This window comes from Eretmochelys imbricata, chromosome 6, assembly GCF_965152235.1.
Source record: "Eretmochelys imbricata isolate rEreImb1 chromosome 6, rEreImb1.hap1, whole genome shotgun sequence".
NCBI classification, from domain to species: Eukaryota; Metazoa; Chordata; order Testudines; family Cheloniidae; genus Eretmochelys; species Eretmochelys imbricata.
Window position 1 is genome coordinate 68,754,341 of NC_135577.1, and position 18,484 is coordinate 68,772,824.

The following is an 18,484-nucleotide window of genomic DNA, read 5'->3' on the forward strand; positions in this document are numbered from 1 at the left end:
TTTCCCATATCATGTTTGCCCCAAACACAGATCCTCTATCTTGCCTAGTAGTTGAAAATGATATATTTTGTAAGTCACTTATGAGATGGCCAGATAGGATATTTAAGTCAGTTCTTTAAAACCACACCAAAAAACAGAACTAATGTCTGTTAACCCTTGAAAGGGAGCCAAGACTTCCAAAAATATCAAGAAGCCATGCATTGATTTTTCAACTGAAACACTTTTTAACATTAATTTGTGTAACTCATAACTTTGTGCTTTAAATCTTGAACTGCTTTTGCTGTGTCCTTGCTCTGAATTTGTTTCCTATTTAAAATGGATGTTGGAAGAGGGATATTTTTCATACTTTAATGAAGAAATTTGATGCTAACTAAAGCTCTTGGGATGTGGGGTATCTGGCAGATTGGTGCATCGCTTATGGATCCAAACCTTTTCCTGTTGCTGATACTACAGAGGTATGAGCTTGTCAGTGCCTTCAAGAAGATCATGCCCACCAAAGACCAGGTAAACAGCAAGGAACTATTCATGAATTCTCTTCTTTCAAGGTTATAGAACATCAGCAAGGAAACTAGCTGCAGCTGTTTCACTGCAATCATAAGACCATACCAAAAATAGTAACATAAGTTACAGGTGTATCAAGTGGTTAGCTAAGTGATTTTTTTTTCTCTGTAATAGAAAGTTTCTTGTTCTCAGTGTAAAACAAATAGTTTTTGCTGTCTTCAATGTCTCTGTCCAAATTGCTTGCTAGTTACCATGCAATTCAAAGAATGTTAACGCTGGAATGGCATAGGATTGTATCAAGGAAAAGCAATGCGTCTTTCTCCTATAATTCTCTCCACGTTCTGTGTTAACATCTTGCTTCAGGATGTCTTTGGTTTGCATCCTTTATCCTCTGTATGCATTAAGTAGGATTACTGGTTGTATACAGAGTGGGTGTCTCTACCAGTACTGTTATTTCCTAGGTTGCCTGATAAAAATCAGGAAGCTTTTTCCTCTCAACATGTCTTTGTCCTTCAAGGCCTATTCACATATCTTTTTAGTCTGAATGCAATTTTCCTGGTTTCTCCTGTCAATTCTTCAGGGTGTGGGGAGTTTTCACCTACCTCTTCATTCAGGACACAATTTTCCCAGTTATATCCCTTCCTACTATGTTAATTTTGCATTTTATTCACAGAACAATCCCCACAGATGATAGTCTACACAGTGTCTCCAGACTGTAATGCTTCAGGTTGGAGGGTGTTTTTTCTATTAAAATAGTAAATTGTGAACATTTGGGCTGAGACCAATGTCATCTGTGGAAACCCTTAACTTCAAGCCTGGATTTCCCACTTAACTGCATCATTCCCTGACCCAGCAACCTTTTTTTTAACCCCTATAGGATTTGACCAAGCAATGTAATATATTAATAGAAGAAATGCTGCAGGTTCTCATCTATGTTGTGGGTAAGAAACTCTGTTTACAGTATAAATGAGATCTGATTTTGTGTTTTGGAGTTGCTTTTGCTTTTTGGATTGGCTGTAATTTAGCTGCTTTCCTCTCTGCAGGGCAGTACTTAGATATTTGCTGCTGGAAGGGACAGACTTGATGGATGACCTTTTCTGTTAGACAATTCTCTGTATTTTAATTTAGAGGATTGGGGTTGGTATTGGATAACTCTTAAGTAGATGGTTCTGTGACATGCAAACATGACATCTGAAACCAGTGTGTCTTGTATACAGTTTAGCCTGTTAGATAATTCCACACTTTGTTATTCAGGTATAATAAGAGAAGAATCTATCCCTTAACTTTATGCCTGATGCCCATTATCCTGATGTGAGATGTAATTAACTATAAAATATTTCTAATGTTGTATACATTGCTGTACCATGTATAGGTGACAGTACTTGAGAAAGCAAAGCAAATCCCTATACCTCACCAAAGAAACATTATTATAATAAAACAGTAATAACCCTGAATATTTGGGTTTGTGATGATCGGGAGATAGGGTTTCCCAATTTTGGTTGGATGTATTCCTGGAGGTTTCAGCACATGACATAATCTTTAATTAAAGATTAATCTTTAATTCCTGTAGACTCCAGGGCAATGCTGGAGGGATGGCAACCCTACCAGGAGAACCACATGGTGAATTGCCTGCTGGGCGCAAAGATTGGGGACCTCTCAAGACATCTAGACCGACTTATGTGTAGTGCTGGGGAGGATCTGGTGGTTGTGATACATGTAGGTATCAATACTTAGGGAAAGGTAGGAGAGAGGTTCTGAAGGCCAAATTTAGGCTGCTAGGCAAGAGATGAGAGTTCAGGACCTCCATGGTAGCATTCTCTGAAATGCTTCCAGTTCCACATGCAGGGCCAGTTAGACAGGCAGAACATTGAATGCATGGATGAGAGGATGGTGTTTGGGAGGAGGGATTTAGGTTTATTAGGAACGAGGAGCCATTTGGGAGATTAGAGAGGCTACAAAAACAGATTTCAGAGTAACAGCCGTGTTAGTCTGTATTCGCAAAAAGAAAAGGAGTACTTGTAGCACCTTAGAGACTAACCAGTTTATTTGAGCATAAGCTTTCGTGAGCTACAGCTCACTTCATCGGATGCATACTGTGGAAACTGCAGAAGACATTATATACACAGAGACCATGAAACAATACCTCCTCCCACCCCACTCTCCTGCTGGTAATAGCTTATCTAAAGTGATCACTCTCCTTACAATGTGTATGATAATCAAGTTGGGCCATTTCCAGCACAAATCCAGGTTTTCTCACCCCCCCCCCTTTTTTTTCCCAAAAACCACACATACAAACTCTTGGATTTATGCTGGAAATGGCCCACCTTGATTATCATACACATTGTAAGGAGAGTGGTCAGTTTGGATGAGCTATTACCAGCAGAAGAGTGAGTTTGTGTGTGGGGGGGTTGGGGTGGGGGTGGGGGGTTGAGAAGACCAGGATTTGTGCTGGAAATGGCCCACCTTGATTATCGCTGCACATTGTGGGGAGAGTGGTCGCTTTGGATGGGCTGTTACCAGCAGGAGAGTGAGTTTGTGTGTGTGGTTTTCGGGAAAAAAAGTTGGGGGGGGGGGTGAGAACCTGGATTTGTGCTGGAAATGGCCCAACTTGATTATCATACACATTGTAAGGAGAGTGATCACTTTAGATAAGCTATTACCAGCAGGAGAGTGGGGTGGGAGGAGGTATTGTTTCATGGTCTCTGTGTGTAATGTCTTCTGCAGTTTCCACAATATGCATCCGATGAAGTGAGCTGTAGCTCACGAAAGCTTATGCTCAAATAAATTGGTTAGTCTCTAAGGTGCCACAAGTACTCCTTTTCTTTTTACAAAAACAGAAAATCCAGTAATAATATGGGACTTCAACTATTGCCATACTAACTGGGTATATGTCTCCTCCAGATGGGATGCAGAGATAAAATGTAACACCATTTCAAAAAAAAGTCTCCAGAGGCAATCCTTAAAATTACAGGCTGGTAAGCCTAACTTCAGTACCAGGCAAATTGGTTGAAACTATAGGAAAGAACAGAATTATCAGAGACAGAGATGAACACGGTATGTTGGGGAAGAGTCAACATAGCTCTTGTAAAGGGAAATCATGCCTCACCAATCTATTAGAATGCTTTGAGGGAATCAACAAGCATATGAATAAGAGTGATCCACTGGATATAGTGTACTTTCTGAAAGTCTTTGACAAGGTCTCTCACCAAAGGCTCTTTAGCAAACTAAGCAGTAATGGGATAAGAGGAAAAGTCCTCTCATGGATCAGTAACTGGATAAAAGATAGGAAACAAAGGGTAGGAATAAATGGTCAGTTTTCATAATGGAAGGAGGTAAATGGCGTGACACCCAAGGTTCAGTATTGGGACCTGTGCTGTTCACAGTATTCATAAATGATCTGGAAAAAGGGGTGAACAGTGAGACAGCAAGTTTGGACATGATACAAAAGACAGTTAAGTCCAAAGCTGACTGAGGAGAGTTGCAAAGAGTTCTCACAAAACTGGGGAACGAAATGGCCGATGAAATTCAGTGTTGAGAAATGCAAAGCGTAATGTACATTGTATAGTTGAGATTATTTTTTCCAAAATGACAGGGTCTAAATTAGCTGTTACCGTTCAAGAAAGAGATCTTGGAGTCATTGTGGATAGTTCTCTCTCTTAATGATCAGCTGTGGTCAAAAAGGCTAACAGTATGTAAGAAATTATTAGGAAAGGGATTGATAATAAGAAAAGATAAATCCATGGTGAGTCCACACCTGGAATACTGCTTGCAGTTCTGATCTCCCTATCTCCAAAAATATATTAGAATGGAAAAAGCACAGAGAAGGGCAACAAAAAATGATTAGGTGTATGGAACAGCTTCCATATGGGGAGAGATTAAAAAGAGTGGGTTTGTTTATCTTAGAAAAGAGGTGACTGAAGGGGAATAGGACAGATTGATAAAATCATGAGTTGTGTGGAGAAAGTGAATAGGGAAGTGTTCACATAACACAAGAACCAGGGGTCACCCAATGAAATTAAAAGGCAGCAGGTATAAAACAAACAGAAGGAAGTACTTCTTCACACAACATAAAATCAACTTCTGGAACTTGTTGCCAGTGGAATGTTGTGAAGGCCAAAAGTATAACTGGGCTCAAAAAAGAACGAGATAAGTTCATGGAGGATAGGTTCCATCAGTGGCTCAATAATTGCCCTGTACTGTTCATTCCCTCTGAAGCCACTAACGGGCCACTGTTGAAAGACAAGATACTGAGCTAGAAGGACCACTGATCTGAACCAGTATGGGGTTCTTATGGGCAGCAAAAAAATTTAACAGTTTAAAAAAAAAAAACAACAAAAAAAAACTTCCTCCCTTTTGCCCTCAAATATCTTTTGGGAGATAGTTTCACAAATTTGTCCTATGAAATATCTGTACAGGAGTACGGTGGTTCTTTGACTGATTGCACATGTCCATACTATTTCAAGTGTGCGCATGCCCAGCGCACTAGTGTCAGAAATTTTTCCCTCCGATGTACCCATCAGTATCTTTTCTCGTGTTGCTGTGCAACGGTATAAAAGGTGGAGCCAACCCATCTCTGTTCTTTTTATCGCCTGTGACGATTGTCGCAGTGTTTTACCTTGCTGTTGTAGGTGTTTCCCTTTTTCTTTGTGTTTTGTTGTTTTATAGTCTTAGTTTAATTTTCTACTATTAGTTTTCCTTTTTTAGTAGTTTACTTAGTATAACTGGTTCCCTCTGGATTGGGTTCTGATGCCCAGGGCTAGGGCACACCTCAGTCCCCAGGTTTCAAACTTTGCGATGCATGCAAGAAACCAGTGCCAGTCAGTGACCACACTGTGGGTGCCTGAAGTGCCTAGGAGAAGCTCATGTTAGGGAAAGGTACCAAATCTGCAGGGACTTTAAGCCAGAACTAAAAAAACCACGGAGGTCAAACTAAGCATCTTAGGGAGACAGCTTTGTTCCCACCCTTGGAGTCTTCCTACTCAGGGTAGGCACCAAGTGCCTCTGCTTTGGTCAGGAGCGCTTCCACTGTGATGGGAGAGTCTCAGCGCCAATCTCCTTCTCCGGTACCTAAGAAGCAGCAGTGGAGGACTGCATCTGGAAACCTGTAATCCCAGGTGAGCAAGGTCCCCATCCAGTGATCAAACTGGGAAGAAGAGGAGAATGGTATCTGCACCACAGAGTGCTTCAGCACCAAGCGCACTCTATCCTCAGCGGCAAGAGAGTCTCCCGATGCCGTCAACACCCAAGGTATATGCCATGGCACACAGTCTTCACTGAGCATCCAGCAGACATCTCAACCATTACCGATGGACAATATAACGGATTTGCTGGCTACTAGTGTTCCGTTCCCAATATCATGGGTACCCTGTGGACACTCTGGTACCCCCTCATATGCAGCCCATCTATAATTTCCCCAATGTTGTCCTCTAAGGACTCCTGGGACCACTCTCTGGCACCAAAGAGACACCTCTCTTCCCTAGCCAGATAAGTTAGAAGTGGGATCTTGCATGTCATGGCTGCATCACACAGGCCTTCAATCTCCTCTGAGAAGTTCTCACCTTTGGTATCCAGCAGAGCCTCCCTGTTGGCTGGCCAGTAGGGAGCAATGATTGGGAAGAAATTGGGCTCCAGTGCCATATCAGTGGCTGTATTGGAACTCGTGGGTTTTCTTGCTGTCTCCAAATCCTCTCCATACCCTCCCGCCTCTACATTCTCCGGTAGACATTGTGAACCTGCATGGCAAGAACTGCAGGAAGCCACTCCCAGTGCTAAGCCCAGTACTGAACATGGGGAACCTGCCTAAGTGAGTCTCCATTTGGAGGGATTGGGCAAATCACCTCAACTAGTGTTGGATTCCTCCTCCTCATTGTCTGAGTAGTATCTGGTATTTCCTCACTTGCCCCAGATAATTATTGGGCACACCAGGACCTCTTACAGAGGGTGGCTTCCTCACTAAATATTCAAGTGGAAATAGGTCAGGGGAGCTCATGCAGATTGATTGATATCTTGGGATCTGTGGACCTTCTTGAGCAGTGCTCCCAATAAATGAGGCTGTTCTGGAACCCACTGCAGTATATTATGGCAACCATCATCTTCCCTGCCTCCTAAAGCCCTAAGTGGACTGATTGGAGGTATCATGTCCCCTTGAAGGGGTTTAAACACATGTGTGTGTTTGGTCCTGTCCCGTCCCCCCACCCTCCACCCCCAAGGCAAACCCACAGCAAGACCAGGGCTGCTCTCTCAGCTGCCTAGACTCACCCCTCCAATAGAGCCTGCAGTGACTCATCACTAGGGCTGTGTCTACGCTACTGCGGTAAGTCCTATGCTACGCAACTCCAGCTATGTGAATAACATAGCTGGAGTCAACGTACCTTATGTTGAATTACCACGGGGGGTCGACGGGAAAAACTCTCCCATCAACTTACCTTGCTCTTCTTGTTGGGGGTAGAGTATGGGGTTGGTTAGAGAGCGATCTGCTGTCGATTTGGCGGGTCTTCACTAGACTCGCTAAATTGACTGCCGGTGGATCGATCTCAGAGCACTGATCCTGGCTGTAGTGTAGACCTGCCCCCAGGCATGCTGCAGCAGCTCAGCTTCACTGTCTCATCCCATAAGCAGAGCCTGCACTGACTCAGCCCTCATGTATGCTGAAGCAGTTTATTCCTGAGCAGAGCCCGAATGGTGCAGTCCCACAGTTTGGGGACCATTGGGGTAGAGAGTGGCTCCACCCTTTGGTACCGCTGTGTAACAGTAGGAGGCAGCAGAGGGGGCATGCGCTGACCTGATGGGTACAGCTGAGGGAAAAATCTCCAACACTAGTGCACTGGGCATGCGTGCATCTGAAGTAGAATGGACAAGTGCAGCATATTTTGAAGAAGAACAATTACAGAGCAGGTTAGTAACTGTTTTTCTGTATGAGTGAATCATAAGTGTTTTTTTAACCTTCATGTTTTCCTTTTTCCTCCTTTTTATGGCTTCCTGGTAGGGGAAAGATACGTGCCTGGAGTGAGTAGTGTGACAAAAGAAGAAATTACCATGAGAGAAATTATTCATCTGCTCTGCATTGAACCAATGGCTCACAGTGCTATTGCCAAATCTTTGCCTGAGAATGTGAGTCTTTTTCTCTCCCTCCCTCCCCCGCTTTCTTCCCTCTTCTTTCTCTTTTCTGCTCCCTGTTTCTTTAGATGAAAGTGTTTTTTACTTTTTCTTTTGGTGGAAACCACAGATCTTGGATTTAGAGTTACAGTGAAATATGACTGCATTTCGGTAAGATGACTATTTTCCCCCTTGTTAAAAGTAAATGCATGGTGCTCTTCAAGGGAAATTTAACAGTCCACAGTTACTCTTGTGTCTGTGTCCTTCAGACTGGCACCCTGCAACCAAGAACATCCTAGAACCAGCCATTGTCCTAGTACAATATACACATAGTATGGTTCTAATCTGAAAAACTACTGTAGGAGGATTGCATTTTGGTACTCAGGGAGCAGAACTATTGAGTTTATTCTGAGTCATAGCTACTAACTTCTATGACAAATATCTTTTAAATGATTTCTTCTGTTGGACCTCCAGAGCTAGTGTAGCTGAAAGAGGGGGAGCCAAACTCTATTCCATCTTGTGCATCAACAGTATTTTTTACTAAATTCTAATTGGTTACCCTTGTGCAAATCCACTGAAAACAATTGCACAGGTGTAGTTGAAAGTATAGTTTTGTCCTTCTGATAAAGAACAAGATGGAAAGAATTCATTTTAATTGTCACAGCCCAGACTGATTTTATGGGGTTGGCAGTTAAAAGAAAAAACCATCATTTTTGCTTTCAAACTGAGTATATTATGAAAATGATTGTAAACCCTAAACATAGAATCCACGAATGACATTTTTAGAGACTAACCTTTCAGAATTAAAAACTGTGTGGCCTGCCCTCCCTTAATAGTAAGGTGAAAAATTGCTCTTTGGATGGGGCACATCTCTGATACAAGTAACGTCTGATGGTAGTTCAGTGAGCAAAGGAGTCTTGATGTTCTTTTGGACATCCTTTTACATTTCCCATTCCAGGGGTGGGCGTACTTATTATTTTACTCATCACCAAATTTGTAATTTGAATATCTGAATTTTGGATGAATGTTGACAAAAAAAATTAGTCCATAGGTTAAATATGGAATTGATCTAGATGGCTCTTCATACTTTACCATGCAAACTGTCAGTGGGTTTTTGTTGCATTAATAATGGTGTGTTTCACAAGTGATCAATTTGAGGTGATTTTATTAGAGTAGATACAGGCTGGTATAGATTCTGATACTTATAGGTTAGTCTTGCATGTTCTGAACTGTCATATTTTAGTCCTAATATTCTAGATTGTAACCTAATACTGTAGTATATATGTGTATGTAAAAATATGCTCTGTGTTTAAATGTTTTAACAGGAAAACAATGAAACTGGCTTGGAGAAAGTAATAAACAAAGTGGCCATATTCAAGTAAGCTCTTAATACTGCTTTATAGATGACATGCAGGTGAAGGGATGAGAGCTCCCAAGGGATGATATGTCTACACTGCAATAAAAAAAATCCACAGCACTGAGTCTCAGAACCTGGGTCAATTGACTTGGGCTTGTGAGGCTTATGCTGCGGGGCTACAATTTGCAGGGTAGACACTCGGGCTGGAGCCTAGGCTCTGAGACCTATCCCATTCGCAGGGTTTCAGAGCCTGGGCTCTGGCCCAAGCCCAAATGTCTACTCTGCAGTTTAGCCCCATGCGCCGGAGTCCGCTGACCTGAGCCAGCTGCGACCATGCTGCTTATCTTTTATTGCAGTGTAGACGTACCCTTAGACTGTTGGTCATGCTACACAAACTCCTCTCCTGTTTTGTAAGCTTGAAATATATTTGCTTTCATTTTTGCATAGAAAAGTAAGTGTAAAATAGGGATATGGAAGTCCCACATACTAATGGAAGAGATTTTTCAAAACTCACTTTCTTTTGTAGTAGCTGTCCACCATACTGCTATCTGCCTTTTTTACCTTTTGAAAATCTCCTCAGTGTTTGGTTTAGACTGCTCTTTACTTGTTTACTTGCTTTTCTGTCAGAAAACTGTTGACTACCAGCTGTAGGTAGAAAAGATCCTTTTCATAGGCAACCAAGGAAACCATCGCTTTGGTACTTTGACATCTGAATTGGTTTTGATCAGTTAAGAAACAAAAAACACCACACAACAAAAACTTCCAATTCAATTGTTGTAGTCTCCCTTATTTTGAATTGCTTGTGGCTTGCTCCTTTTACATTTAACCAAAGGGAACCATAGATATAGCTAGGATTTTTGTTCTGAGGGTAGGATGGGGGTTAAAAGAAGAGACCATTCAGTGTACTTCACTGGGAAGCATATCATTATGTTTCTTAGATTAGTGCCTAGCTTGAAAAGGAACTGCAGATTATACAGTGAGGCACCATGCAGGCCAAATGCCTGAAACTCGAGGAGAAAGTCTTAATTAATTCATCTGTGAATAATCTCCTGGTACCATGTGTCAGAGACGCTCCTGCAATGGGCAGGATCCATAGGAAAGTGTATTTCTGGTAGTGAAAAGCTGGTAACTGAATTTATCTGCAATTTGTAATGTAATGAAGTTGCCATCCTTGTTTTAAATATGCAGAGCCAGGTCTCATTGTGTTCCATTTCACTCTTAACATTTCCTTAGGAAGTAATTGCATTACTTGCAACTTGTGCTATAAATAAACGCTGAGGATTTGTTGTTAATCCATGTACTATAAATGTTTTTTTAGGAAACCGGGTGTGTCAGGCCATGGAGTTTATGAATTGAAGGATGAATGCATGAAAGAGTTCAATATGTTCTTTTATCACTATACCAAGACTCAGCACAGCAAGGTAGGCAATGTGAAGGGAAGAGGAGAGCACACACTTTTTCTCTGCCTAAACAAACCTGGTGTACTGAAGGTAGGGATATAATGGAGTCTCAAGATGGTAGAGTGCTTAATAATATATCTCTGATTTATTTCTTTTAATGTATTCTACTTAACCCTCAAACCATACTCATAAGGAAGCTAACTTTTGGTTTTTTGACAGAGGAGACAGCGAAGACGTTTTTCATGTGACAAAAACTGTTCTTCTGTAATTAAGCTGTAAAAAGCTACCACCAATCTTCCAGTAAAACATTATTCAGATTCACAAACACAACTCTACTAATACACAAAGAGAATCTTGATAATCCCAGCTTCTGTGCCGCACAAGAAAATACCAATGTCGGGGTTTTTGGTGTATGTGTAGCTTTTTTTTTTTTCTTTTTTTTAAAGAAAAAACAGTTCTAATGCATCCTGTGAGTTCAGAATATTTAAGCTGGGAATTTTGATAGGTGCCTAAAGCATTTAGGTGCCTGTCTCCCACTAAAATTCAGGGAGAGTTGAGTGCTTAACTCACTTGGATCCCTTTGAAAACTCCAGCCTAAATTTTCAGCCTTTTAACAACAGGTGACAAGCAATGTAGATTAATAAAAGCACTATAAGATTGCATACTGGAGACAGACTCCAACTAGGGAACAAATTATAGAAAGTGTAGTGAAGACACAGTGGGACAGCTCCTTTGCCAGTGTAAATCCATGGAGCTATGGTAACTTACACCAGCCAAGGATCTACCCCAAAGCATTTTAAGAGCAGTACCTGTGTGGTTTTCCCTTCCCCATCCCCACATTACAGTTATTTTTTTCCTCTGTTTCTGCTATGAAGTTTGAAATCTCCATTTACTCTCTTCATGTTTAAGTTCAGCTAAACCTTTAGTTGCACATTATAGCTTCCTTTTGTGTATGGCAGTAAAAGGAATTAGATCTCTTTGGGATGCCAGATGTCGCACAAGACTGTTAAGCTCTAGTAAAAAATACCCGTTTAAAAAAATAAGATGCCAGGTCAAAAAAAGACAAAATACTAGCTCATCCAAACGAGAAAAAGCATAATTTGGCCCTAAATAAATGTGCATAGTTCCACAGTGCATTTAAAAGATTTAAAAAAATAAAAAATTGTCTTGTCTTGTGCCAGAGGCCCTCAGAGTATGGGGCGTGCTTCGCTAGGTGGGTGTGGAGGACTGTCCGGGGGGTGTGGCGGAGAGGGAGCAAGCCAGCGCCACCCAGCCCCTCCCCCCCAGCTCTGCTCCAGTCCCGCTCCCGGCCCCACACAAGCCCCCAGCAGCCGCAGCTTTGTTCCTGGCTCGGGGCCAAGGCTGGGAGCAAGGCCAGGAGTGGAGCCACAACTGGCTGCAGGCCCAGCTGCCAGCCTCCACTTCAGCCTGGCTGTGGCTCTGCCCCAGCCTTGGTCCCGCTCTTAGCCCCACCCCAAGCTGCAGCCCGAACCTCAGCCCCCTTAACCCTGTCTACCCTCCCACCCCGAGCTGCGGCCCCACTCCTGGCCCTGGCTCCAGGGGTGGGGGGACATGGACAGAGGTAAGGGGGGGCAGGGCGACCCTCAAAAGTTTGGGGACCGCTGGTCTGGGAAAAGTGAAGTAATTGCGTTGCTTATTTGTAGTATAATATGAGTCAAAGCAGATCTTTACAAATCATTTATCAATTTTTTTGTATCTTTTAGGCTTCCCTGGATGAGCAGTATTGTATCGAAGTTTTAAAAAAAAATCAAACTAATATAAATTTGCAAAATATATTAAATATGGTTACCCATAAAGAGATGTTCACATTTTTTTTCCCCCTTCTTTGAGATATGCAGATCAGAAGAACTACTAATACATTTTTTACATTCTTGCAATAGGGGAAAGTTTAAATGCATAGGCTCTTTTTGAAAGAATTGACTTCCTCATAGATGTTCACAAGAGAATATGTTGAATTTGTATTTGTATTAATGGATAGGTACTATACCTAGAACTTCAAGGGAATAATTGTAGTTTTCCACACACTGTTATAAAATGTACTAAGAAAAATTAATCTTATCCCTACTATAGGTATACTGTCATGTTTGCACTGGCTTTATTATCCAGGCCCGCAACATGTTTTCATATGCTGATGTATTATACAGTGTGAGTGGAGTGTCAAAGTAAATCTCAGTGGATCTTCCAACGTTTATTAGTCTAGTGTCCCTGATGGTTTCACTAAAGAATCCTCCTTTGCTGTTGGTACAGTAACGTAGGCCAACTTTCTTACAGGCTGAACATACGCAGAAGAAGAGAAGAAAACAAGAAAACAGAGATGAAGGTAAAAAGTTGGACTGGATGATAGAGCAAGTGCTATGGTTTGGTGTACCAGTCTTTTTGTGCTTATAAAATAAAAATTTTGGTATGTGGCTCAGGGATTGACAATGGGATAGAAATTGTATTGAATCCAGGGTCACAGGTTGGAAATAGACTTAGGTCTTTAGTGACCAGAACTTGTTACCACCAGACATCTTTTTGGTGATTATTGTTGTTTGTTGTTGTTTTTTTAACAATTGGGAGGGCTGTCAGTTTAGTTTTTTAGTGGACAGATGCCCACAAATTCAACCCACCGTCAAAACAGTCACACTTGTTGACAATCTAGAAAGACCAAGGGGACTAAAGTAATTTTTCTCCTTTTTATAGGTGGTTCTTCTGGGATAGGGTTGGTGGGGTAGTGTAGGGAAGATTGTACTGCTGCTGCCAGTGCTGTGCCTGTTCTATGGATGACTTCATTTTAAACTATCATAAATCTGATATCTTTCACAAACAATTTAAACTCACTTTAAAAGTCACAAACTCCATGTATCAGAAACTTAGAGATAAGACAGTAATGTTTCAGTTGTAACAGAACTATTATCCCCTCTTTCCCTAACCTCCCTTTTTAATTCCACAATCACCATTCAAACCTCACTCACTCACTCACTTGGTAGCAGCGTACCTGTTGTCTCCACTTCCTGCTCACAATCTGGTAGGAAATATTAGGCAGTTGTTAATATGCCTGCATGTGACTTCTTTTCTAGCACTGCCACCTCCTCCCCCTCCTGAATTCAGCCCAGCATTCAGCAATGTGGTGAAAATTCTGAACTGTGATATCATGATGTATATCCTCAGAACTATCCTTCAAAGGGCAGTACAACTGGAGACCCACTTATGGACTGAAGCTATGATCCAGATGGTATGGATTGCATTAGTATTTTCCTCCTTAATTTGGGTTAACTATTGATGCTAAAACACACTCTTGTGCGTTTATATGTAAACACACAGCACACGGCAGTAAACTGTAATCTTGCATATCTCTTGAACATTAGCATAACGTAGTAGACTTGATTTCAGAGTAGCAGCCGTGTTAGTCTGTATCCGCAAAAGGAAAAGGAGTACTTGTGGCACCTTAGAGACCAACAAATTTATTTGAGCATAAGCTTTCGTGAGCCACAGCTCACTTCATCGGATGCATGCAGTGGAAAATACAGTGGGGAGATTTATATACACAGAGAAAAAGCACAAGAACAAATCCGCACAAACACACCCCTGGAACCCTGACCAGGGGTATTCTGTCTGCTACCCAAGATCCATAAACCTGGAAATCCTGGATGCCCCATCATCTCAGGCATTGACACCCTGACAGCAGGCTTGTCTGGCTATGTAGACTCCCTCCTCAGGCCCTACGCCACCAGCACTCCCAGCTATTTTCGAGACACCACTGACTTCCTGAGGAAACTACAATCCATAGGTGATCTTCCTGAAAACATCATCCTAGCCACTATGGACGTAGAAGCCCTCTACACCAACATTCCACACAAAGATGGACTACAAGCCGTCAGGAACACTATCCCCGATAATGTCACTGCAAACCTTGTGGCTGAACTTTGTGACTTTGTCCTCACCCATAACTATTTCACATTTGTGGACAATGTATACCTTCAAATCAGCAGCACTACTATGGGTACCCACATGGCCCCACAGTATGCCAACATTTTTATGGCTGACGTAGAACAACGCTTCCTCAGCTCTCGTCCCCTAATGTTCCTACTTTACTTGCGCTACATTGATGACATCTTCAGCATGTGGACCCATGGAAAAGAAGCCCTTGAGGAATTCCACCATGATTTCAACAGTTTCCATCCCACCATCAACCTCAGCCTGGACCAGTCCACACAAGAGATCCACTTCCTGGACACTGCGGTGCTAATAAGCGATGGTCACATAAACACCACCCTATACCGGAAACCTACTGACCGCTATGCCTACCTGTATGCCTCCAGCTTTCATCCAGACCATACCACATGATCCATTGTCTACAGCCAAGCTCTACTATACAACCACATTTGCTCCAACCCCTCAGACAGAGACAAACACCTACAAGATCTCTATCAAGCATTCTTACAACTACAATACCCACCTGCTGAAGTGAAGAAACAGATTGACAGAGCCAGAAGAGTACCCAGAAGTTACCTACTACAGGACAGGCCCAACAAAGAAAATAACAGAACGCCACTAGCCATCACCTTCAGCCCCCAACTAAAACCTCTCCAACGCATCATCAAGGATCTACAACCTATCCTGAAGGACAACCCATCACTCTCACAGATCTTGGGAGACAGGCCAGTCCTTGCCTACAGAGAGCCCCCCAGCCTGAAGCAAATACTCACCAGCAACCACACACCACTCAACAGAACCACTAACCCAGGAACCTATCCTTGCAACAAAGCCTGTTGCCAACTGTGTCCACATATCTATTCAGGGGACACCATCATAGGGCCTAATCACATCAGCCACACTATCAGAGGCTCGTTCACCTGCACATCTACCAATGTGATATATGCCATCATGTGTCAGCAATGCCCCTCTGCCATGTACATTGGTCAAACTGGACAGTCTCTACGTAAAAGAATAAATGGACACAAATCAGACGTCAAGAATTATAACATTCAAAAACCAGTCGGTGAACACTTCAATCTCTTTGGTCACTCGATTACAGACATAAAAGTTGCAATTCTTCAACAAAAAAACTTCAAAAACCAGACTCCAACGAGAGACTGCTGAATTGGAATTAATTTGCAAACTGGATACAATTAACCTAGGCTTGAATAAAGACTGGGAGTGGATGTGTCATTACACAAAGTAAAACTATTTCCCAATGTGTTTATTCACCTCCCTCCCCCCAGTTCCTCAGACGTTCTTGTCAACTGCTGGAAATGCCCCACCTTGATTATCACTACAAAAGGTTCCCACCCCACCCCCGCTCTCCTGCTGGTAATAGCTCACCTTAACTGATCACTCTTGTTACAGTGTGTATGGTAACACCCATTGTTTCATGTTCTCTGTGTATATAAATCTCCCCACTGTATTTTCCACTGCATGCATCCAATGAAGTGAGCTGTAGCTCACTAAAGCTTATGCTCAAATAAATTTGTTAGTCTCTAAGATGCCACAAGTACTCCCTTTTTTTTTTTTTTTTTTTTTTTTGTAGACTTGATTTGAAAATCTTCCTACATTACACCTTAATTATATGGCACTGGATGACACTTTAAAGTTAGTTATTTGTGGTGTTTGGTAGATTAGCATAGGCTTGGTAAACAGAATCTTACTTTTTCTCTCTTATAGTAATACCATTTCCAGTACATTGTATAGCTTTATTTTAAAGGCACATTGTGTTAATATTTCCGAACTTATAAATGTGGTTAACCAATATTTTAATTGGAAGAAAGGGATCTCTTTGATCCAAAAGGCTGTTTTTATAAATTTTACTGATCTAGCAAAAGGTTTCCCATTATCTGCCTCCTCTATAAACTTTAAATGTAATTTACAGTAGTAATAAGCACTTCGCAAAAGTAAGTATTGCAGTTACATAACTTGAAGTGTCTAACAGTCTTGCCTTGTCTCATCACTGAAAGCTGTTTCAAGACAGTTGCGTTGTCTGGTTTTCTGACTTACAACTACATGTAAAAACATAAGCTTGTTAAAGAAGCAAGGTGAGATAACTTGGGCTCTCTAACATTGCTACTGATTATGTTGTGATTGAAGTGGGAATTTTCCGTAATATTTGTATGACCTGTGTCTGTACCTCCATTTTCTCTGTGTGCTGCATTGTTACCCAGTGTGTGGAAAAGGACTGTTTACTCTCAGGGCAGACCAAGAGACATTGGTATGAATGTCGCCTCACTGTCTGAGCCTGGATGGGACATCTAGCGATCAGTGACTCAAGGGTGATAGATTTCTCCACCTCTCAGCAGGGAAGTTGAGCACTATCCCCCAGCTTGAGAACAAAGGAATGGGAAGGTGTGAGCTGGGGGGGATAAGAATTGGTTGCTGGAAGGAGTCAGACAGCTTGAACAGTGAGGTTCACTACAGCTTGGCTGGGCTGTGTCCTAACCAGAATGGACTTAGCCAATGCTTTAACTTTCCTTTCTCTATGCTAACCTAAGGACTTCCTCTGTTGTGTTCAGTTGACTAATAAACCCTACTATTTTAACAGTGCTGTATGAGCATCACTGCAAATGCTTTGAGGCACATTAATTCATTAAGAGTGTACAAGTCATCAGCAAAAGTGCAAAACTTGTAGATGGCTGATGTGAAACATGTAAGGATCAACTAAGCTTAATGCAAGGAATAAGCAGGGGCCATGCCTCGTTAAGGACACTAGCATATTCTGTGTATGGTTATTGAATCTTCTGTGTGAGATCAATGCACTTTTGCACTGTGTGATATATTCCTTAAGGTCTTCTGTCAATATGTCCAGTTTTACAGCCATCTGGTAGCAATTGAGTTTTATCACTTCTGTCTTTCACAGGTACTTCACCTCCTTTCTCTGGGCTTACTGGAAGAGAAGCAGCAGCTAGAAAAGGCTCCAGAGGAAGAAGTGACCTTTGACTTTTATCACAAAGCATCAAGTACGTTTCACTTTTTCTGAAGCGGGGAGTGAATTATGCTAACTTCTTATTATAAGGACAATATTAGACTCAAAAGAAGAGTTAAATCATTGTGTTCAGCAAGGATTTATCCTGTCTTTATTTTCATCGTAGCATTCAGAAACTAAGTGAGACTGCTAGAGTTCTGCTTTGCATCAGTAGAGAAGCCAAATCAGGAATTACATGTCTATGCTCTGGCTTGACAGGTGTAGTGAGGAGAGGATGTGCTGGTTTCCAAAGAAAGTGCTAAGAGTAATATTGAAGATAGTTGTGCCCATCTGTGAGGGTTACAGAAGAGGTGCCATATTGGGCCACACTGTTGTCCTGTATCCTATCTCAACAGTGGCCCATACTAGAGCTTCAAGGGGAGGGTACAGAAAATGGCAATTATGGAGTGATCCACCCCTGTTTTCCACTTCCAGCTGCTGGTTGTCAAAGGTTTAGGGTCACCTCAACCATGGGATTGCAACCCTGACCATACTGGCTAGTAGTCATTGATGGACCTGTCCTCCATAATCTTATCCAATTCTCTTTTGAACCCAGTTATACTTTTGGCCATCATGAAATCCCATGGCAATGAATTCCACAGGTTAGGTGTGCATCATGTGAAAAAGTGTACTTCCTCTTGTCTGTATTAAATCTGCTGCCTGTTAATTTCATCAGATGACCCTGGGTTTTGTTTTGTGGGAAAGGATAAATAACGCCTCTCTCTCTCTCTCCACTTTTTCCAGACCATTCATGATTTTATAGACCTATCATATCTCCACTTAATCTTCTCTTTCCTAAACTGAACAGCCCTAATGCTTTGTTTCTCCTCTTTTGGAAGTAATTTCATAGCCTTGATAGCCCTTCTCCAATTCCATTATATCCTTTTTGAGGTGGAGCAAGCAGAACTGGACACAGTATTCAATGTGTGGGTGAACCATGGATTTATAAAGTGGTATTACGATATTTTCTGTCGTATTTTTTTATCTCTTTCCTAATAGTTCCTAACATATTGTTAGCCTTTTTGATTGCTGCTGATCGTTGAGCAGAACTTTCAGAGAACTATCCACAGTGACTTCAAGATGTCTGTCTTAGATGGTAACAGCTAATTTAGAACCCATCACTAAATGCGTGTAGATGGGATTATTTTTTCCAGTGTGTATTACTTTGCACTTATC

The 18,484-nt window shown here is 41.8% G+C and overlaps 1 protein-coding gene across 2 annotated transcripts in view; it reads left to right on the plus strand.

Moving 5' to 3' along the window:
* The window catches only part of UBR1 (ubiquitin protein ligase E3 component n-recognin 1), a 145,754-nt gene that overhangs the window by 55,708 nt on the left and 71,562 nt on the right, over positions 1-18,484 (plus strand). For both annotated transcript variants that reach the window (XM_077818803.1, XM_077818804.1), the window contains exons 19-26: positions 403-504; positions 1,379-1,442; positions 7,487-7,611; positions 8,922-8,974; positions 10,272-10,374; positions 12,646-12,694; positions 13,434-13,588; positions 17,204-17,303. In XM_077818803.1, the coding sequence (XP_077674929.1) occupies positions 403-504; positions 1,379-1,442; positions 7,487-7,611; positions 8,922-8,974; positions 10,272-10,374; positions 12,646-12,694; positions 13,434-13,588; positions 17,204-17,303 (751 nt within the window). The remainder of the gene's footprint in view (positions 1-402; positions 505-1,378; positions 1,443-7,486; positions 7,612-8,921; positions 8,975-10,271; positions 10,375-12,645; positions 12,695-13,433; positions 13,589-17,203; positions 17,304-18,484) is intronic.